Consider the following 22,718-nt stretch of genomic DNA (forward strand, 5'->3'; position numbering starts at 1 on the left):
TTATTATTATTATTATTATTATTATTATTCAGAAGATGAAACCTATTCATATGGAACAAGCCCACAGAGGCCACTGACTCGAAATTTAAGCTTCCAAAGAATATGTCGCTCACTAGGAAGAAGAGAAGGTAAATGGAAATACAGCAATACGAGATCTCACTTATTAAAAAATAAAAATGAATTGATAAATTAATATATAATAAATTAATAAGTAGGTAAAATGTATAAAAATCCAAGGAGAAAGGTTAGTTATGACTGTAACTATGTCACTATAATTCACGACTATATTTGCCCATTCAAGGACTGAGTAATTATATTTATTAAGCACATTATCTGAACTGTTAATGGATAATAATCTCGCTAAGTATTTCTCTTAAAGAAAACGGGGGTCCACATCACGTTAAAAGAGAGAGAGAGAGAGAGAGAGAGAGAGAGAGAGAGAGAGAGAGAGAGAGAGGCACTCTATTTACCTTGAACCGTCAATATGGCCGAGCAAGAGATGCCCATACATTCGACGGTGTATTTGCCCATGTCGTCCAACGTGGGTCTGGCGATGGTAAGCCCATGAGCGAAGCCCTCTGCCTTGAACTTATACCGAGAGCCGGTGAAGAGTTCCTGTAGGAGGCACCGAAAGAGGCGATGAGTTACATCATGGAAGTCTAATAGAGCATTGCAAGTATATCCTGAATTTCTTCTTTAAGAAGGGGTGTTTTAAATTATGGCAATTTAACTGAGCATTGCAAGAATATTCTGAATGTTCTCTATAAGAAACGATGTGCTACATATATGGCAGTCTAACAGAGCATTGCAAGAATATACTGAATTTTATCTATAACAAGTGATGCATCAACCTATGGTAGTCTAACAGAGCACTGCAAGAATGTTCTGAATTTTATCTACAACAAGTAATGTATTACAAAATGTCAGTCTAACACAGCATCGCACGAATATCCTGAATCTTGTCTATAAGAAAAATGCCTAATAGTATGGCAGTTTAACAAACATCGCAAGAATATTCTGAATATTCTCTATAAGAAGTGATGTTTTAAACTATGGCAGTCTAGTAGAGGATGTTCTGAATATTCTCTACTAGAAAAACGTATTAAAATATGGAAGTGTAACAAAACATGGTAAGAATATTATAAATCTCTTCTATAAAGATACTAGTCACGATAATAATCAGTTCCTAACAGCTTCCTTGAAGAGCATTCTCATAGTAGTAACGAAACCAGTATACTGTATTCTAAAACATCTCATTAAGAGTAGTATTTATCTGTTCTGAACAACTGTTTTAAATATAATAGTCTCCATCACTTAGATATCAACTTGTTCTTAATTTCTCAAAACTAACGTATTTTCCTGATTGAAAAAAATATATAAAAGTAAGCAAGTGTCCCTTACATCCTTTCTGAAGAACCACCTGGCCTTGGAGTCCTTCTTGGAGAACTCTCCCTCGAACTTGGCGAACTTGTCCTTGCCCTCCTTGACCGTGAGGTCAATGATAGGCTTCACCCACGACTCTTGTTTCTGTTCAGTCGACGAAGACGACGAGGGGGAGGGAAAGGGACAACGAAAGACGTTATGAGACAGAAGCTCGAGCCTTCAGGCGACTGACAGAGGTCGACTCATTTCTCCGTGTTTGTATAAAATTTTGTGACTCCCACTAAAAAAATATTCTGTCTTTAGGACATTTTTTGTCCTGTCAGTTCAAATCTCAATTTCTTTTGAAAAAAAAAAAAACTCTGGAATATCAAAATCAGACCGTGTTTCCTACACCCCACAAAAAGTCTTGAAATATTATTTGAGGATTAAAGAAATCTAATGCAAAGAATGCCAATTCCTGTGGGAATATTCATCGTCCATATATTTAAAAAAAAATTCACAGGGGGATGAGTCGAAATCTCTGGCCATACAGATTATAGAAATTGATCTGCCATCTCAATGTAAAATAATAAATTGCAATGAAAACTGTATGATTATCAAACACTGAAGATGAAATGCCTCAAGACATTATCTGAGCTTACAAATAACTGATACACATTGATCTAAAATTTTATCATATAGTTTAATACAGATATGAAAAACTTTATAACAGAATCTGGACTTTGACTTTCAAGAGAAATTCCATAAGATGATTAAATTTATCAAATTTCAAATTTACTCTTAAATTTCAGTGGCAAAAAAAAATCTTTCCACTGACTATCTGAGCCACAGTGATGCAGTTGTGACCCAAATAGCTAACCTGTACATAACGAAAAAAGAGGAAAGAGAAAAAAATAACGGATTATTTCACATCTAGATTGATACATGCGGACGTGCGTATAAATAATAAGTGCCCATTTTACGCATTGAAGGAAGCGCATTGAACCTGGGGGCGGCAGGGGTTTGCGCTTGTGTGTTTTCACTAGGGTAGAACAGACAGAGAGATAAATTTACATTTTGTGATAATTGGAGAGATATTTAAAAAAAAATAATGCATGCAACACATGCCTTAATCTAGTCCATGCCTGCATCCGGCCACGTCTAGAAAATGGAGAAACTGCAAAAATAAAGGTGTTTATAAATAAAAAGGGAGTGTCTGTCTCTGAGTTTCGTTCTTGCCAGAAAGAGAAAATCAGAAACAAAGTTAAAATGAGATTTTGAAAGTAATTGCTCAGTCCCTTCAAAATTAAAATAGCAAGCACAGAAATTAAAAATGACATTATTGGACTCTAACCTCGAGGTGAATTGGACTCAAAACTTCAACGCAGAGAAAGCACTCACTTTTTTTTAAACATAATTATTACACTTGGTAGATACAGTTTATGAAGATACATGCATAAATATTGACCAGGGTTGGGCTGGTGTTTAACGAGATATATTCACTTATTGGGTGATGTCTTTTTTTTTTAAGGATTTTTGTCTCTGAGAAAGTTTAGATGGCATGTTTTTAGGAATGTCTGTTTAATACTGGTTGGCATAATTGATTATTTAGATGACTTTCATTTTAAGCTATTTATATTTGTGGACGGCGATTACTTTTAGACGAATTTAGCGGTTTATTTAGTTATTTAAAATCCGATTCCCTTTATATTTAGGAAGTTAGGTTGTCCGATTTTAAATGCAACATTAACAAATATAGAGTCGTTTACAATCCATTCTCTTGTGCATTTAAAAAAAATTATCATCATTAAGTTAATTAATACGATTAGCTTATAAACATGAAATATAAACCATTAAGACAGAAATATAAGAGAAAACAAAAACAGATGAAAAATTCTGTCACGTGATCATGACATTATCATAAAAAGAGAGAACCTTGCTAACAACATTGGTTTTTTGTCTATATTCTCTCTCTCAAAATGTACCAAACCTCATTCCAGTGTTGGAGTGTTGGCCAATCAGGGATAATTTCTGCTAATGACTGCCTGCGCAAGGTGTCAAAATCCTGTAGCCACGGGGAGGTGGAACGGGGGTAGACAAGAAAAAAAAAATGGAAGAGAAAGCGTTGAACTGAGGGTTGTCAGATTTGGGTTAGATTTTTTTTTTAGGAAGATTCGTGGTACCTCTTTCATCCCTTTGCTGGGCTTACTGAGTTGACTTTGGCATTTGTGTCACTGTTGATCATTCGAATGGCAATAGATTGTCTTTTTCCATTTGCCATTTCCACTCTTTATCAATTTGGTTGGTATTTAATTGGGCAATAATTACCCTGAACATAACATTTATCTTCCTGCCAGGTTAGGCTGATTTGATGTGTTCTAGGAACTGGTCGTAAAACATTCTATGATATAATTCACGAAAATAATCAAATAACCTTCAACATAAAGAGGAAAAAATTATAACTACGATTCCATATGACCAAAATTTGGCAAAAAACCAGATGTTGAAAATTTGTTACACAATGAAACGAAGTCAATCAATCTTTAAAGAAGAAGAAAATACTTTGTTATACTTCTACTATGTCCACAACGGGATGAAAAGGCTAGACGAGTCCTCCATTAACATTTTTGGATACTGCTCAAAAACCTCCACGAGGCAATAAGTGAGGAAGTCTTTTTCTTAATGATTTTTCTCGTCATAAATAACTCGATTGTCTTCAAATCCTTCATGGGTTTGAAAAGGAAGAGTTTTTCACAGCAATATCAGGAAGAATCGATGACATATTTGAGTATTCATTTTTGGGAAGATTATGTTTAGTTTTACTAGTCTAAGACTTCCAAACTGAGCACGACAATAAATCATCTGTATTTTTGTCTGCAATGAAAATACGGCCAAGAAATAAATACCTATACATTTAAATAAAAACTGCATATAAGTATATATATATATATATATATATATATATATATATATATATATATATATATATATATATATATATATATATATATATATATATATATATATATATATATATATATATATATATATATATAATATTGTACTTTAGGAGATGCACATTTTCAGTCCCTCTCTTGGCTGTGTTTTCTCAGAGTAAAAATACCTAAAGAACATTTTCCTTGAGAATCATGTAAAAGGTCATAATGAAGGAACTGACTAAGAGGTCCGCAAGGTCACAGGGTCAAGGGTCAAGGGTCACAGCGCAGAAGTCAATTAAATAGGCAAGGGTCACTACGCAGGCTTAATTAGTACAGCACTACAGAGCATGGGTGGTTAAATCTGGTAAAAAAGAAAAAAATTAAAACAGGAAAGTTCCGATGGGATTTTGATCAGTGCTAATGATGTCTTTTCTATCAGAAGCCCTTTTGATTCCTATGCGATACATAACGAAGAGATAGAGCGAGGAATACTACAAAATAAAGACATTTACTCTACATGAAAAACAAGGCGGTTTACATGTACCATGCATTATGACTATCATTACTAATAACAAAAAAATTAGCTCTAATGATTTTTATTTTCTAGCCTGTATGCTTCTTTACAGAGAATAAGCAGTTAAATACTATTTTAAAAGTATTTTATATTTTACTGATTTTTATATGATAAGTTTTACAGTCACTTTCGTGACTAAAATTTAAGGTGATGGAAAATTTTAACGAATTTTCCTCTCTATATCGAGAGAAAGGAAAACTGAAAAATTTATAAAAAAAAATGATGATTTAGAAGACTTATTGTTTTTATTTATTTAAGATAATTGCTTTTATTTAGGGCAATACCTTTCAGTAATTACTGACGGAGGAAGAAATCCAGTTTGGTTCACTAGTAAAACGGGAGTCGATTTAGCCACCAAAATTCCATATGTCCCCCGAAAAGGTTGCAAATTATTATCAAGGAAAAGAAATATAAAAAGGAAATTTTAATGAGAAACGTAAAAAGAACCATTTTCACTTCTAGGAAAATATTAAATAAAATAAATAAAAAAAGGAACTTAAAATCAAAGCAGTTAAAGGCAGAAAAAATATAAAAAACAGAAATGAACCAAAATAAAGCTGGAAGTCGAGACGAAAATAAAACAAAATCAATAAAAATAAATTCGAAAAAGGACAATAGCAAATAACAGCCATACACTTGATCACCATCATCATGACTATCAAAAGAAAAGAATAGAAAAGAAAAAAAGGAATAAAAGGAACTAAAAGTGAGAAAGAAAGGGGCCCGAGGTAGCGTGTTTCAGCCTGGGCCGACTTCCGCCATGTTTACCCTGTTACGCTTGACGGCCTTCAAGTCAGGCCAGTCGGGGATAAGCTCCGACAGGTCTCGAGACGACTTGCGGGGTCCTGGCTCTGGAGGCTTGAGCCGTCTTTGGGGGGTGGGTGTGGGATCCTACAAGCGCGCCCACGCGCACGCAGATTACACACACACAACACCACCATCCGGTGAGGGGAAGAAGAGCTAATTAGCAAGACCCACTTTTCTACCGACAAAAATATTAAATAAAAGAAAAAAAGAGGTCACATCTTCCACGTCAGTGAGTGGTTGGGTTCTCGTGATGAATTCGGGGGCCAAAGTCATCACTTGGTAGTGATGACTCTTTTTGGAATACTTACACATTCCGTTTCTCTTTTGGGGAGATGTTGAAATTGGCTTTGACACAGGAAAAATCACGTCAATTATTTAGATTAAAAAAAATTGTAACTCAGTCACAGTTATTATTCTAAAAATAAGTAGAAAAAAATCTATAAAATGCTCTATTTAAAATTTTATTTAATCATGAATTATTTTTGGTTTCTAGAAAGAAGCAGCCATATTTAGTTTAGACACAGTTTTAAAGTAGGAGCATGTCTACAGAGTCTATTTAAAGCACATTTGTTTTAATTTAAATCAATTATGAAATTTTTATCATAATTAAGATGAAGTCAACTCTGACTCTAAAAGCACACACACAAAAAAAAGTGTCATGCATGAACAAAAATGGCACCTGGAGAAAGCTCTGCCATCTACCGGTATGTCCTGGAAATGAAGCCACTGTCACTACCTGCTTAATTAAGGGTTGAAGGGAAATGAAATCAGTCCCGCTCCGTCTCTCAGTACAGGGGAAAGACAGTAGTTCAGAGGAATGTGTGTCTACAGAGAAGGGAAGCTGGAATGTAAAAGATTACATATATATATATATATATATATATATAGATATTTCTGGTGAGACTTAAATTACAGAGGAGGCCAAAGGGCATAGGGCATTAAAAGTCGGTGTCAGCAGCCACGCTTGCAACGCCATCCAGGAGGTAAGAGTAACCCCTCCCCTTCAGCTCCACGTCAGGATTTTAATAATTTCCCAAACTCACTTGCAACTCTAAGTGCACTCTGTCGTGAGTTTTATCATCGTATCCTTTTACTGATCCTATTCCAGGATGATTCGTAGAGCAAAAGGAAACAGGACCCAGAGGAGGAGGTGAAGAAAGAGATCATGATGATCCAGCGCAACGGGGGATCCCGAGGTCAGGCTTACCTTTTCGACCTTTCTGAGCTGAGGCTTCTGATCCTTCTCGGTCTCCTTCAGGTCTCCCCAGTCAGGATCCTCGTTGTCCTTCTTCCACTTGGCATACTTCTTCTTCTTCAACATGGCACGGAAATCCATACCACTGGCATCTGAGGGAGAAATGACGGGTTGAGGAATACTTCAAAAGAATCTTTCAAAACCTGGCCACAAGGCTATTGAGCGTGTTCCTTCTTCTTTTGTTTATTTTTGGCCATGTGGCAGTGGAAGTGAATCAGCAGGTAAACATTTAAAAAAATGAGGTATTCATATCATAAACAGGCACTTAAATGATCGGATTACATCACAATATCCCTAAAAAAATGAGTGATGAGGGAGACAAGAATCAAGAATTGGTAAAGAAAAAACAGAACGAACAGAACCATAACATGGTCATGAGGCTGTTGAACTTGTTCCTTCTTTTTTTTCAAATTTTGGCCATGTGGCCATGGAAGCGAATCAGCAGGTAAATATTAAAAAATTGAGGTACACATATCATAAACAGATACGGAAATGATCGAATTTCATCACAGTTCCCCTCACAATAAAAATGAGTGATGGGGAAGACAAGAATCAAGAATCAGTAAAGAAACACCATTACAACTACACCAACTTTTTGTTACTCGATCCCCTTACCTGAGACGTATAGCTCCATTTCGGCGGAGTCCTCGCCGTGCTCATTGGAGACGATGACCTTGTAGTTGCCCTCGTCGTTGGGCTTGGTCTTCCTGATGCACAGGGTGACGGTGTTGGTCTCGCCGTCGGTGTGGACCTTGTAGCGACCGCCTTCGATGATCTCCGTGAAGCCCTTGAAGAACTTGATCTTGGGCACTGAGTTGCCCTCGACTATCAAGTCAATGTAGCCGTTCTGATCTGAAAGGCGACGGTGGGATCAGATGGAAGAAGCTTGATTTTGAGAGGTCAAAGCTTCATTTTGAGGGGTCAAAGCTGATCCTGAGAGGTCAAATCTTGATTATGAGGGATCAAAGCTTGATTTTGAGAGGTGAAAGCTTGATTTGAGATGGGGTGTGATGGGAATTTGTGCTAAAATATGGCTTAGTATATAGCTTTGAAAATCCATGAATAGAAATTTCCTATTCTTTAACTATGCTATACATATAAATATTTTCATGCACACACATTATATATATATATATATATATATATATATATATATATATATATATATATATATATATATATATATATATATATATATATAGAGAGAGAGAGAGAGAGAGAGAGAGAGAGAGAGAGAGAGAGAGAGAGAGAGAGAGAGAGAGAGAGAGAAACAAGTTATTCCAGAAAATGATTAACTATAACTGAAACGTACATGGGGAGCAAGAAAGGGCCTTCACACATAAATCAAGATGATCGTGGAGAGAGAGAGAGAGAGAGAGAGAGAGAGAGAGAGAGAGAGAGAGAGAGAGAGAGACTCACCCTCAACGGCCGTATACTTCTGCTGCACGTCAACGATGACTGGTGGTCCAGGTTTGCCGATGACGCGCAGAGGCGTTGATGGCTTATCCATCTTTTCGTCATCTTGTACGGAGGGCCTCCGCACGTCGCTGCTAGGACGTCGACGCTGTTGTTGTAGTTGTAGTTGTTGTAGTAGATGTTCATATGGTCGACATCGATTTCAAGACACAGGGGGAAAAGATCCCCCCAAAAAAAGAAATTCAAGACTCGCGTTAGCTTTATTTCTTCAGACGTTCTGTAATTTTACCTATCAGTTTTTTCTTCTCTCTTTAAAGAATTGGATCCATGGGCGAGTGTTTGTGTGTGTGTGTGTGTGTGTTTGTGTGTGCGTGTGTGTATGTGTAAAAAGAGAGGATCATTTACGTAAATGGGGAAAGAGAAAGAAGAACTTTAAGGATTATTTTGACGAGTTTCTCCGTTTCGGTTTCTCTCGAATCGGCTGTTTCCATGAAACAACCAGAACTCGTCATTTTGGTTTGCTTGGTCACAATCTGTCCTGGTGAAATGGACAATTAAAGAAAATAAAGCTCGAGATAAGTGGAGAGAGAGAGAGAGAGAGAGAGAGAGAGAGAGAGAGAGAGAGAGAGAGAGAGAGAGAGAGAGAGAGCAGATACAAGAATTTGACTGAGTCACCCATGGATCTTCTTCCACCAATAAAACTTACCTTGAGAAGAATTTAGTTAAAACCTGACAGTAAGTTTAATTGAAAGAAGATATATATTTTTTTTAAATAAAACAAAATCTCTGTAAAAAGGGTACTGAACTGTCTCGTATGTAACTTGTTAAAAAATAACCACTAACAGGGGAAAAATGCAGAAAATTATAATAAATAAACGTGATCGTATGCAACGTGATTGAAAGAAGTTGGTCATAGATAGTATATTGAAGAGTCATAGTAAATCTTTGTTTTCACTTCTCTGATTAATCTGATATAAAAAAGTAAAGAGACACTGAACATGTGAAGAGACAAGTAATAACATTCGTGTCCAATGATAATCTACAAAAATTCTACATACTACTTATCTTACTTTGTTAACTGAATCTACGGAGATGTGCCAGATTTCTTTAGTCAAACTGAACGCACTGAGGAAAACCATGTCCTAGAAGCAACTGTTTTCCAAATAAGGAAAAATAAAAAAAAATGACGTCATGAAACAGAAAGAATCAAAGATCAAAAACTGATCGTCAAAACATGTGGTTCAGTTCGACAAAGATGGCAAAAACTCTCCAGCCAAAAAATATATTACTTCAAGATCTACAAAATCACAAATTCATTATCTACAAAATCACCACCATCATTTATAAATAAGGCTAAGGCTACGAATATTGCGACAGTATATACACCGCACATACACTGAACACAGAGAAACAGAAAAGACAGATACAGAAGAGGATTATATATTGAAAGCAGCGCTTCGGTCGTTGGTCGTTGGGACTTTGGACGGGAAATATCGTGGGGAGATATTTACCGTCCGGTGTCACCGTTCTTACTGGTCTCCCCAGCCGCAATCAAGACGTTTATCTAATAACTTTCATCATGAACAAAGCTGACATACTGAGGGAGATTAAGGGCTAAGGAGAACCAGATAAGATGGCGTTTACAAAAAACATCAACAAGTCATATGTACAAAGTTGCTGCTTCACCATTTGTCGCCAGCAAGAAAGAAAACGGGTCAAGCAATTGCCTACTTTAGGAAAGGATTGGTTAAGCTTCTTCCTTAGATCAATGGAAATGAAAGGGAGAAAGGAGCAATTGATTGATAAACGTTTCTTTTTGCTCAACGACCCGAATTTGGATGAATTATGGCGAGATGTAAACTTAAATAACAAAGGCAACATGCTGGGTAAATAAATAAGCAACCAATATTTACAATCCCACTCCCCATTTTCGGTTGATATAGTGATGCCAAGGAGTACTATGCTCGCAAGAGGTGAAGAAGGTATTCTTCAGGAAGATAAGACGGAGGGAGGACTTAGCGATGGCTCATCAATGTACCAACAGAAAAAGGGGGACAAGGAGATAGATACTATATACGGAAGCGATGCTCAAGATCTCCTCTGCGTTACACAACCGCAGAGGGCACTTGCAAAACGCTAGTTGCAGTTCAGAGTTAGCGCAATTTGGTGCGAGGAATGAGAGGCACTTCGACAACAGATCAAATCAACTGGCAACTAGTTGGAGCCGTGTTGTTATCGTCGTCCGCCGTCGGCGGTGCACATATGAAGAAGCACCTTTCAGCCCTACATCGATTAATGATTGAGATAGCTTTTCTTTTATTTTTTTCCCCTTTCCTCCCTCACGAGAGGATGCCGTTGCAGTTTATCTTAGTCTGTAGGCTTGGAGCTACAGAAATTTTAGATTTAGAAGCCAGTGATGCAGTATGCTTTATCTGAAGTTAATTGAGTCAGTAAATACGGCAACATAGCATAGCACTGTTGTGACATACTTTCTTTTTTTTTGTTTTTTAATCTTATGTAAAAATCTCAACATTAGAAAAAAGGAAAAGCCAAGACAAATGATCCAACCTGGTCCTCTTCTAAAATCTCTCCTGGTCTCAATCGAGTCTGCATTACCAAAAGATCGAGTCATAAATGAAGAATATGGAAGGACGACATTTTTCGATTTGTTTAAAAAAAAAAAGGGTAGAATTGCTATATTTTTTGTTTTTTAAGTTTTAGAAAGTGAGACGTTAAGGAGTAGTATGTTAGTACGATATTTTTAATTGATTTATAATATACAAGGATGTCATTATATAAGAGAGACAACAGCGGAATGAAAAGGAGAGAGAGAAAAAGTCTAGACTGAATTTTAAGAGCGAACACGCATAGGCCTCTTTCAAGAGTTCCTCGCTGTCTTAGGAGTGCGGAGATGATGATAAAAACAAGAACAAAGCGAGAGAAAGAGAGAATAATAATAATGATAATAATAATAATAATAAAAAGCGGAGAAATGGGCATACGGATGAAGAAATAAGTCTCAAGACCAAAAAGCAAGTGAAAGCTTTTCGTTGTTGGGGCGAAACGGCGGTTCTTTCCTTTAGAGCAATTTAGATTGGCTTAGATGAGTCTCCTTTTATAAATGGCAATTTTAGATGTTTTTAATCACAGACAATAACACAGAATAATCAAACACATAAACATATCTTGTGATAATAATCCTAAATAAAAGAAAAATATCTTTTGGCTTTTTAAATTGTTTTTTTTTTTTTCTTTTAGAAGCTTCTTATAAACGACGTGCGTAACACCAGCAGTCAACAGGATGATCCAAACAAAGGCCTGCATTGAGTGGGAGAGATTCTCAGTTTTAATCGATGAATTTTTAAGAGCGTTATCGGCGATGCGTTTAGAATTTGGTTCTTTTAGTTTGTGCCTCGATTTTTATTGGAATGTTTTTAAAAAATATCCGGTAGGTTTTTTTTTTTTTTTAGATTTAGCTTTCAGTTTAGGTGGAGTTTAGAGTAGTGCATTATGACAGACTTTGTGCTGCTTATCTTATTAGGTAACGGTGTTAGACCTAAGATAATTGCAAGATTAGGTACCTAATGACTAGGAAATATTATACAAATTTACGATACGATTAAATACTGCGCAGAGAGCGAAATAAACAGGTGCTACATTATCAATCAATGAAGCAAGTGAGAGTCAAACGTTCTACTAATTTCCGCAAGGATCTTAGGTCCCAGGGACAAGTGAAATTCACCTGCGCTCATTGGCACATGAAAACACCCAGCCGCCATGTCACCTGATTGGAGTTTTTCGACAGATCTTCAAAGGATTCCTAATTTAAGTTTTTTTTTTTTTTTTTACTTATGGTATCACTGGAGGCATTTTCAATCTAACTAGCGATTTACGCCCTGATATGAAATTTCTTTATTTTCAGTTTTTTTTTTTTTAATTATTTCACATAAAGATTTCTACTGATTCAAGCTACTGACTCAAGTATATCGTTACGTGTTGTGTTGTCAGTAGGAGTCTCCATAATTCATTATATATTGTCTTTAATGATGAATAAACAGAATCACTAGACTTTACTTGCTTATTCCATGGTACAATGCAGTAATTTTATTTTTGACTAATAAGCTGCGAAGGTTTCTTGGTATGTGATAAACAGTAAATAATGAAATAATGAAATTTTAGGCTGCAAACATAACGCATTCCTCGACTGTGACGCGTTTTCCACTTTTTTTTGATGTTTAAGGCAATAAAGAAATTCAAAACATTCTACTTTTAGTACTCTACTGGTCTGCTAATCTCTGTGATACCATAAAGTAATTGGTTCATTCCCAACAAGATTTCCGATACTAAAAGGTCAACTGTTAATACAATCAGGTGAGCTTTAATTAGCCTCTTTACCTGAACTGAAATCAGTGACATTGCAGCTGCAGGCAGGTTCCATACGCGAATGATACTGGTCAATGGCTAATACAGAGAGACGTATATACAAATCAGCACTGATGAGCAAAATAAATACTGGAAAATAAAGAAATTACAGTAATGTTTTATGATGTCTTTAATAAAAGAAAAAGAAAGGAGTGAATGAAAGGAAAAAACGAAAGGTGGACGGAAGAAGACTTGAACGTGGAGAGACGATTGGAAAAGAAAGTTGTGCTTTCTTTTCTGAGTGACCCCAGACAAGAAATAGACTTGGAATAAAGTGGGAGGCTGAAGATTCACTTCACTTTCAAAATTAAAAGAAATTTTAGGCAAAAATAAGAGGACTATTTGAAATAAATAAAGCAAATATAAGCAGACAATAAAAAAATGGAATAATCAGCCAGAGATAATTAAAAAGGACGAAATAAGAGGAAGTGTAAAGTAGAAGAAAAAGTACAGAAAAAGAAAGAACTTGAGATAAAGGAATAGGGACAGAAAACTGTAAAGTGTAAAATATGATGTAAACTGTGCAATTTGTTTCAAAATGTAAGTAAAGTGGTAAAAATTATGTAGGTAAGTTTCTTTGATGGATCATTAAAAAAAAGGATTCAGAGTAGTCTGTCATTTTGTATGAAAAACGAAAACATGTATAGAGGACAGAAAAACGCTGAAATGAACAGACTTGACAAAAAGGCAAACAAAAACAGAGAAAACGTAGAGTAAAAGCGACAAACATAAAATATAAGCAAAGAAAGATGTCAGTGCAAAAGCAGCAGGACGAGAACAAAACAGCTAAGTAAATGCAAGTAACACAAAAAAGACAAAAAAAAGATGGCATCAAAATAAGACAGCAGCAAAAAGGGACATCAAACAAGACAAAATATAACAGAATAAAGAAAATCGTGAGAGGAAAGATGACAGAAGAAAAGGACGTCAAAATTTTTTAATCGCAATTTAAACAATTCCTATGACGACTTTTTTTCTTTAGGGAACTTTATACACAGATGCCACATTTTTGTTTTTTTAATCCGGCTCACCTGTTTGGCTCCCTGCTCTCCGGGTTTTAGTTTCCCCTGAAGGTGTCGATGAAAACGGGAAAGAGATAGAATGTTATTCAGATAGAAAATGGGATTTAGACTGTACAAGGATTACCTGAAATTGCCGACGATGGCCAGTGAAGCAGCCAGTATATACAATGAAAATTAGAAAGGAAAACAATAAAAAATTGTTCTAGTTACATAAAACCTAAAATTTGTCAACATAAAAATAAAATCTTTAAAGGATTAATGTGAGTTTTGAAAATACTGTACGGTGTGAATGTAATTAAAACATTGACTGAAAAGCAAGATGCAACCAACATGGCAAAAGTAAAAGTCAAGAAAGCCACCTGAAAAAATATATAAATATATATATATATATCTTCGTTAGATCACAGATGAAACATTCTACAGGGAAAATGAAGACCACATTGCTGCAGGTACCACGTTAGTCTTTACTTTGTGCTGTTAGTCTCTTCGTGGAAATATGCATTGTGAATATAGTATCTACAAATGAATGGAAATACAACGGCTAGGCTGCAGCATATTCTCCTACTGGGGTTGGTGGGACAAAATGAATGATGACTGCAGAGGGGAATTAGTTCTTGAGTCTAGCTTCAGTAAAGGTCACTTTCACATCTCTTAACAATGAGAGCTTGCATTAACTCATGAAAATGCTAAGCAAAGAGATATGAAAATGTGCTTTGAGAGCAACAGTATTATTGGAATTGGAATATTTTTACAAAAAAAAATTATGTAAACAAAGTGTTTAAAAAGTCACAAACTATTGTCTGCTGACTTGTAGAGAATGAGTGAAAGCACTTTGAAAAAATAAATGTATAAAAATAATCAGACATTATCAAGCGTACTGCAATACAAACTGAAAAATGACAGCATAAAGAAGCCAAATAAATGATATGTAATTCCAATAATCATAATCATACGTAATAATACATTATACGTGTCATGAGGTTTCATACAATTAAGCACATGCCTATACAAATGCCTATATATACTGTATACCAGAACATATACATATATATGCAGCAGCTTATTATAACGGGCAGGAAGATTTCCATAGGCCAGTGTCAATTTAAATTTCGAAGTAGGGCCACAGGCAGTGAACATTCAGTAATGCTTTAATAGATGGACGGAGATAGAGAGAGATAGAGACACATTTAGGCAATAAGTGAAAAAAATAAGGGGCCACAGTCCATGGTTACTGAAGGGACAAGTCACCTCGATGTTACCTTGGTCTTGTCTATAACCTCTCCGGGGCGTAATTTGCGTTGGCCCTAGGGAACAAAGGTATACTTTTCAATATAAATAAAAAATGTTGGTTCTAAGGACAGCAACAGGTGCTGCTGCTGCTGCCCCCTAGTGTGATGATGAAGAAAAAATATTATAGAAGTGTCAGGGAAAAATGGTTGAGAATGTTGTGGAGAAATTGAAAAATAAGCGGTTTGCATTGTCAGTTTGGGTAATGGCTGCTGGAAAATGTTTAGGTGCATTGTGATGAAAAAAGTTTTTAAAAATATTTTGGAAAGGTCAGAGAAAAAGGTTGTTGTTGTGTGTCCTCGAACAGCGTGTAAATATAGAAGTAATCTGTCTGTTTCCATCTTAAGTCAAGTGTTATTCAGTGTTAGTGGAAAGCAGTAGAAGCGTGAGGTTGAGACTGCGAAATGTGAAGAATAGACAGCTGAACGCAGGAAAAAAATAGACTATATCTGTTTTTTAATCCACGCAAATTTTAAAGCAATATTTGTGGAGTCAGTATGCGTAGCTTTCACTCAAAATTTTTTAAAAATGAATTAAGAACAAACAAACATTTATGATCAATAATAAAGTTGAATTTAGACATTCGTCTACATAACCAACTAGTTGACAAGAAGAAAAGTCTGTTTATAAGGAATAATCGTAAAATTTTCTCACTTTAAGAAACACCAAAAGTAGCAAGAAATTCATGAGTCGAAAGTTAGAAGTATATCAAGTATGAAATCTACAACTCGAATCTATATCTATGATATTTACCTCCCAAAAATTATTTCCTTTACCTGTCTCACAAAAAAGCCTGAGAAATAGCGTAAAATTCTATAGAAAAAATAACAGAAAATTTCGGTTTCTTGTTGTACTGCCCTAGTAAACAAAAGCAACGTGGATAAGGATCAGTACTAATCTTACAAGAACAACTGAAATGGCTCGACCCAACAAAACCATTCACGCTTCTACTCGTGTATATTTATGTATAACAACTGATGTATCCCTAAAATCGTTCAGTTTGCAATGTCCAGGACTATGTCATGAGGCGGTTTGTGTATCGGGAAGTGTCTCCTCGTGACCAGCGGACACCTAGCTAGCAACCATCTGTTTGCTCGTGTGTCTCACCTTGTTTACATCCAGGTTGTCCCCTGGTTTCAGTTTGCGAGTATCTCCTGTTTCCTTTTCCACTGTCATGCCCTTCTGGAGATGAGAGAAGATGGGCCGTTCTATTTCCTTTTTTTCGTTTTTTTTAAATGTTTTTTTTAATTTAAATTTAGGATGGGGTTTTTTAAGGGTGTTTAAGTGAGTTCCGTGTCCACTGAATAAATTTTCCCGGAGGCTGTCGTCTACAGAAGCACTATAGTACATACATTAAATTTACTTTATTACAATATGAAAATTCGGCTATGTGGGTGTATACACATATACACACTGACACACATATATATACATATATGAAATGCGTGCTTGTTTGTGTATTTATATATTAGTTTATATATAAATACAGATTAGTGGTCCATATGCATTACCATCATTATCTAAACCAAATTCCTAAACACCTGAACCTCTTTATTGCATAAGCAAAACTGTTCATTTTAGAAATCAGCATCTCTTAAATTTGACAGCCACAAGGTCATATTTCAGAAACACGGAACAATGTTTACACTCTGGGCAGACTATCCCAGAGCAAAGAGGAAAATGTTTAAACTGAGTTCATTTACGAAATCTAAAATTAAGGTGTTTGTTTTAGTTATTGCTTAACTACACTGGTTGCCCGGACTAGAAGGAATGATTTTACTCAAAACATCACTACTGTGGCATTCTCTGCCACTTTAAGGAGTAGAGTGACCTTTGTCATTATTTAAATCAATGTGGGTATAAATATTCTTTTTCTGCTGCTGCATTATTTAGAGTTACTCGATGAGATTTCAGTTCTAATTACGCATAGACTCCTTTGGTGGTTTACTCTTGCATGTGCGCAAATTCCAACACGAAATTTACGCAAGGAATAAAAAAGCATGCATTTTCCACCGCATACTCTCCCCCGCTCATCCCCACCCAGGTCATTACCCACCAAGCCACAACCCTCCCCCAACCCCAATAATAAATCCTGCAAGAAAACGTATGCCATAGTTAAGGGCTGCGTTGAACAGCTGCTGGAAGAAGAGCAATATAAAAACCAAAGGAAAGAAAAGAATTAACCTTAATAAAGCGATGATCCTGAAAGAGAGGTGATTAATTAAGTTACACAAAAAATAATTTTCATTATTTAGCCGCGCTGTTGCATCTTTCTTCATTTATTTAGGAAAGACTTTTTCAAGACTGCTCTGTTTATTTAGGGGATATGTTGATGAGTTTTGTTGCTTAATTATATAGAAGATGAACGCCCTCGTATATAATATTTTGTTCTACGGAAATAGATGTGGAAAGCATAGTAAGAGTTTTTTTTTTTTTTTTGGAATCGAACAAGAAAGAAGAAGACCCTGTTCCACTGGGGTTGTTCATTGGAAGGAACAGTTTTTATCTTCTCCGTAATATGGTGAGGTTAGAGTCAGTAGGTGTGAGCGAAATTCTCTATTGCAAATCCAATGCAGCACTTTGCAATCTATTGGCGAGGCCCTTTGTTTTTCTGCAGGGTCTGCAATAATTACACCAGTGCTGCCATTGGAGAGGAAATACTCATTTCCATTTACCGTTTATGGAAATATGGCAATATTCAGGGAGCCCAGTTTAACCTCAGAAATTTAAAGGGATTATCCGTTTTATAATATATTAATATTTCTGCACTACAATTTATACAAATGATAAAATATATAGCTATTGGCAATGCAATTATTACGGAAAATTTTGAAGCACTATTTATGAAAGTTCATATTAACAAAAATATTACTGAACAGTAACACATGCTGATATATATATATATATATATATATATATATATATATATATATATATATATATATATATATATATATACAGTATATATAATATACGTATATACTGTATACGACTCAAGAGATCACATCTAAAATTATACCGCGATTGAAAGAGCATTACGGGAGTAACTGAAACGTGGCAAACTATACCCGCAGACTTATTAAACCGGCCACAGCTGAGAATACTTTTTATACATACAATTTTCAAAGTAACCTCCGTTTTACTGATTGAAATCTGTCGAAAGAATTGTTACTCTACATGAAGACTGAACCTTCAAATATTTTTATTTACATATATGAGCATTAAAATTAATTTCTGCAAATCCCATCGAGATAAAAGAAGCAAGAATATTAGAATTAATTTTTCTCGTCTACCCATAAATATATTTTCTAAATTGTTTCAAAAGGAGGAAATGAAAGGTAATTATTCATGTATCTAGGATTTGTAGGTTATCTTTTCTTTAAGATATGCGCCTGAAGTTAACTGAATCCCTGAATTTTGACCTTATTTCCACATTTCCGTTCTAACTAGAGTATGATCTAGACCGTGTCAGCTTGTCTATAGAGAACTGGTGTTAGGAATATGTTAAGAATGAGGAAATAGCAATAAAAAGAAGCTGCAATTATAAGTAATTAAAGTATCAACAAAGAAACAGGTCATGAGAAGAGAGATACCAACAAGAAATATATTTCATCACAAATTTTCTTTTCATGAAGAACAAAAGAAAAAACTTTTTTTTTTCATTAGCAATATTTTCATGAACCTAATACAAATATCAGATAATTTTAATTATATTTCAATCATCAACACTGCAAATACGAGGATGATAAAAAAGCTTCGAAATATCTAAGTATGGAACCCGAAAAACAGATGGCGGTACTGTTCTGTCCATATCGGCTGATGTTTACTGTAAATGTTGGATGGACATATCTCATTATTTTTTCCAGTTCCTTGCAGGAAGGAAAGAACTGAAAAAAAGAAACGAGTCACCATGTGAGAGATATGTCACATCGAAGTGATATGGAACACTGTTTCTTCCAGTGGTGTGAGTTTGGGAGGAGGAAGAACTGGAAATAATGTTTTTATTTTTTTCTTTATCCCTGCTTGGCAGTCGTAGAAAGTAATATCTAGAGATGGGTCACAAGTGATTTCGTCATTTTATAACCTCATCTCATACCTGATATACTTGTCCATGGCAACCGCAGTATAAAGGTCATGTAAGAGTTAGGCATCATACTCAAAGGACATTCTGCCTTAGCGAATAATCGGTCCTGTAAGAGACCAAATAGGATGGGACCCTGTGTAAATGCATAAGGTTTCAGAAGCCACTGCCATCGGGAACCATTCGTACAGGTAGACAGAAAAAAACCTTCTGGGAGATAAGAACTTACATCTTCAGCAATGATAAGCGAGGGTCGGCGTCCTCCTGCGCCTTCCTCGGGAGGAATGAGGGATCCCCTCCTGCTGGGAGGGCCTGAACCAGTCGCGAGGGATCCCCGGCGCTCGGGTGATTTTTCCTTCGACACTTCGATCTTGGGAGCTTCCTACAACACAGATAAGACAAGGTCAAGGTTACGCTCTGAGGTGAGACACAGGAAATAAAAAAAACCATGCACAGAACTCTGAAAGCCAATGGTGAATATAAAATAAACAAAACAAGACGCCTATAAGACTAATGTTTCAGAATTAAAGTACTTAAGTCATTCGGCGAATAAAGGTATAAATAGGTGCGAAATGAACACCTGAGTATTCCCAGAACATAAGTCTGGAAAAACTTGAGTTCTTTTGACTGACACTAACTTAAGCTGTTAGGAAGCGTGCGTTGAAAATCTATTACTACTTTAAACTCTTTCTTGTCGTTACATAAATAAAAATACTTCTATAAATGAGCCCTTTCTATGAAGAAACTACACCTATCTCTACACCTTTCTAACTACAGTACAATATTTGCTAACTAAGGATATTTGCTAAAGTGAATATTGTACATAAGTTGTAAGGGACAAAACCAAGGGGTCCAATTCTAAAAGTAAAATACTTCTGAGACCTAGAAATAATTCACAATCCTCAGCTACAGCTTTATTTAACATAACAGTCGATAGATTTAACTTGATGTACCATGTCAGTATTACAGCTGGAACTGTTCTCTATTTTACAAATTCCGGAAATGAACAAACAATATAATATTCGTTTGCCAACATGCGATCACTTATCAAGACACGTTCTTTCCGTTTGTCTAAGATGTAGATCGTTTATTCCTTACCATGCAAATTGAGAAAATACAATAGAAGACATGCCGAGAGTGAAGATAATTCAAGCTTCATATGAGAAGTAAAACACGTGTCAGATAAAATTTTAAAAAATCACCCACAATCCCCCGAAATAAGTGTCATAGCCAAACTATTTCAATGTCAAAGTGTTAGTTGTAAAATCTGTTCCATCGTAAGTGGATGGGTTCATTGTAAGAGTGAAGATTTGATTGCATGCATTTCCTTAAAGTGTTTATTTACCTCGTCTTTTTTCTTCTTCTTTGTACGGAATGCAAGGAAGAAAATAAAGAAAAAAAACAAAATATTAGAAAAGGAAATGGAAATGAATATCACTGGGAAATAGATGAAAATTAAAATAACTAAACTAAATAAAAATACAGTGTTTCTAAAACTAAAGAAAATATATCAGTTCTACGACTAAATAAAATTGGTGGCAAGGTGAAAAATAAAAGTCCGGGGAAACCAATAACCTGAAATAAAAACAAAATTAAAGGAAGTGAAAAGAGTGAAAAAAGGAAAAAAAGATTGGGAGCAGAAAGAAAAATAAAAGATTTAGGAGGAAGGCCAGGTAAATGTAAGGGGGTGTATAAATATGACCTTGAAATAACAATATCAAGTGTTTTGAGTTGTCATTCAAAACACTGACTGAAATGAAAATCTAGGCTCGGAATTCTGATTAAAATGAAAGCCTGAGGATTTTCTGATTATACAAATCAGGTAACTTCAGCCTGGATTTCCATTTTTTGGTTAAACGCTCAAAAGTAGTTTCTACTCTACGAAATATGCCACTGGGACCGGTTTTGGAAGCCCCAGGTAAGTAAAATCAGGCTTCGAAAGAAGCTGGAATAAATCTCGATCAATAAAGAAGCCAGTACTGAAGGACATTGTGAATAAAGGAATTTGTGAAGCCATATAGGCAATATTTTAGGAAGGGGGGTGGTAGTAGTAGCAGTAGCAGTAGCAGTAGTAGTAGTAATAGTAGTAGTAGTAGCAGTAGTAGTAGTAGTATCAGGAGGAGGAGGAGGAGGAGGAGGATGCCGAGATCCTTCTCAGACGATTGGTTGTTTTTTATTTATTGGTAAGACCTTACCAATAAATAAAAAAAAAAAACTGAAAAGATCTGCGGTGTTTGGATCACCATACAGAAAAATCAACAGAATTCAGAGAGGGAGAAAATAATAAAATGAAATGTGGATGAAAAATTGGCAAAAATTACAATTTAAATAAATATGGAATGTAAAGAAAAGACAGACGATTTGTTTGATAGGAAAATTTGTGCCTACTGAATTAAAGAAAGCTAATCGTGTAAGTGAGGAGTGAAATAGTACAGGAACAATGAATGAAATCTTCCAGTACTACATATTACTACTACGCATTAGACCAGTACTCCGTTCACGCCCGCACATAATAGCGCACCTCATAGACACACCCACACGCCCAATTGCATCCGAGAAAGCTACGGAAAGATGCCAGATTTCCATCTGCACTCGCCAGACATAATAACTGCCATACGAAGATTCTGCCACCCCTTATTCTCTAACCTTTGGATTCAAACTCTTTCTTCGCTGCCTGAGAAACAACTGAAGTCCGCGGTCCTCTTCTTCGGGGGTCTCTATGATTTCGGGGAGTTGGATTTGGCTACGGCGTCTCATGGGGATAAGGAAGGGCGTGTCCTCCTCGGGGGGACTCAGCAAGGAGGGGCTTTGCAAAGGTGAGGACTGGTTCAGGGGAGCTCGACCAACAATTGGTAATGTCGGTCTAGGAGGCCTTGAGGTTGGAGGGACGAAGGAAGACCAATCGACGCTCCCTGTCCCTTTCCTTTCGACCAGCGGACTATTCCGTCCAGCTTTCTGCTCCGCGTCATTTTCCAAGCACGAATTTTCTTCACAGTTTCCGCCCAAAGGGGGTATTGTAATGTCAATTGGGCTTTCTCTGGTATACTCCACGATATTCCCAACCGTGTAACGCCTCGAAATGACCCCGCCTTTCTCGAATCGGAATTCGCTGATGGCCTGGTTGGGACCGGTCGTATTGTGCTCGACAAAGTTGATCGCACCTGATCTCCTCTTGGGTTTCGGTGCTGTCATTTCCTATAACGAATAGGGTAATCGTGTTTGAATGAAGGGGCTTACGTTACTGTTAGCAACACCAAACATCGAGTACACCGAGATGCTAAAATGCGGTCCGTAAAAGCTTTGTGGTTGTACGGTGGAAAATTTTCAACCGAGACTCTGGTCAAGGTGAAAATTTTTGTTTGTAAGTGACACTGAACAGCTTCCGTTATTAGGCTCACTGTTTCAATAAACTCTTAGGCAGGTAAACACTGAGCGCAAGAACATTGACTCTGTTCTACTCTTCTGAAGAGGCTGGGACGTTGGAACCTTTCAACGAGTTCGCCAGCATTGAAACACTGAAAGCAAAATGCTAAATGAATCACTGAAAAGTGTT

The 22,718-nt window shown here is 36.1% G+C and overlaps 1 protein-coding gene across 50 annotated transcripts in view; it reads right to left on the minus strand.

The window, feature by feature from the left end:
* bent (projectin protein bent) overlaps positions 1 to 22,718 on the minus strand; it is a 206,019-nt gene that overhangs the window by 93,119 nt on the left and 90,182 nt on the right. For 16 of the 50 annotated variants that reach the window (XM_067132017.1, XM_067132002.1, XM_067132011.1 and 13 more), the window contains 10 exons: positions 20,511 to 20,528; positions 19,395 to 19,547; positions 15,057 to 15,101; positions 13,807 to 13,842; positions 8,357 to 8,501; positions 7,553 to 7,789; positions 6,890 to 7,029; positions 5,644 to 5,766; positions 1,402 to 1,527; positions 471 to 615 (listed from right to left, as the gene is read on the minus strand). In XM_067132017.1, coding sequence (XP_066988118.1) covers positions 471 to 615; positions 1,402 to 1,527; positions 5,644 to 5,766; positions 6,890 to 7,029; positions 7,553 to 7,789; positions 8,357 to 8,501; positions 13,807 to 13,842; positions 15,057 to 15,101; positions 19,395 to 19,547; positions 20,511 to 20,528 — 1,168 coding nt within the window. Of the gene's footprint in view, positions 1 to 470; positions 616 to 1,401; positions 1,528 to 5,643; positions 5,767 to 6,889; positions 7,030 to 7,552; positions 7,790 to 8,356; positions 8,502 to 10,921; positions 10,961 to 13,806; positions 13,843 to 15,056; positions 15,102 to 19,394; positions 19,548 to 20,510; positions 20,529 to 22,718 lie in introns of all 50 variants that reach the window. The other 34 variants (XM_067132314.1, XM_067132292.1, XM_067132278.1 and 31 more) reach the window with 12 other exon arrangements.

This window comes from Macrobrachium rosenbergii, chromosome 3 (assembly GCF_040412425.1).
Source record: "Macrobrachium rosenbergii isolate ZJJX-2024 chromosome 3, ASM4041242v1, whole genome shotgun sequence".
NCBI classification, from domain to species: domain Eukaryota; kingdom Metazoa; phylum Arthropoda; class Malacostraca; order Decapoda; family Palaemonidae; genus Macrobrachium; species Macrobrachium rosenbergii.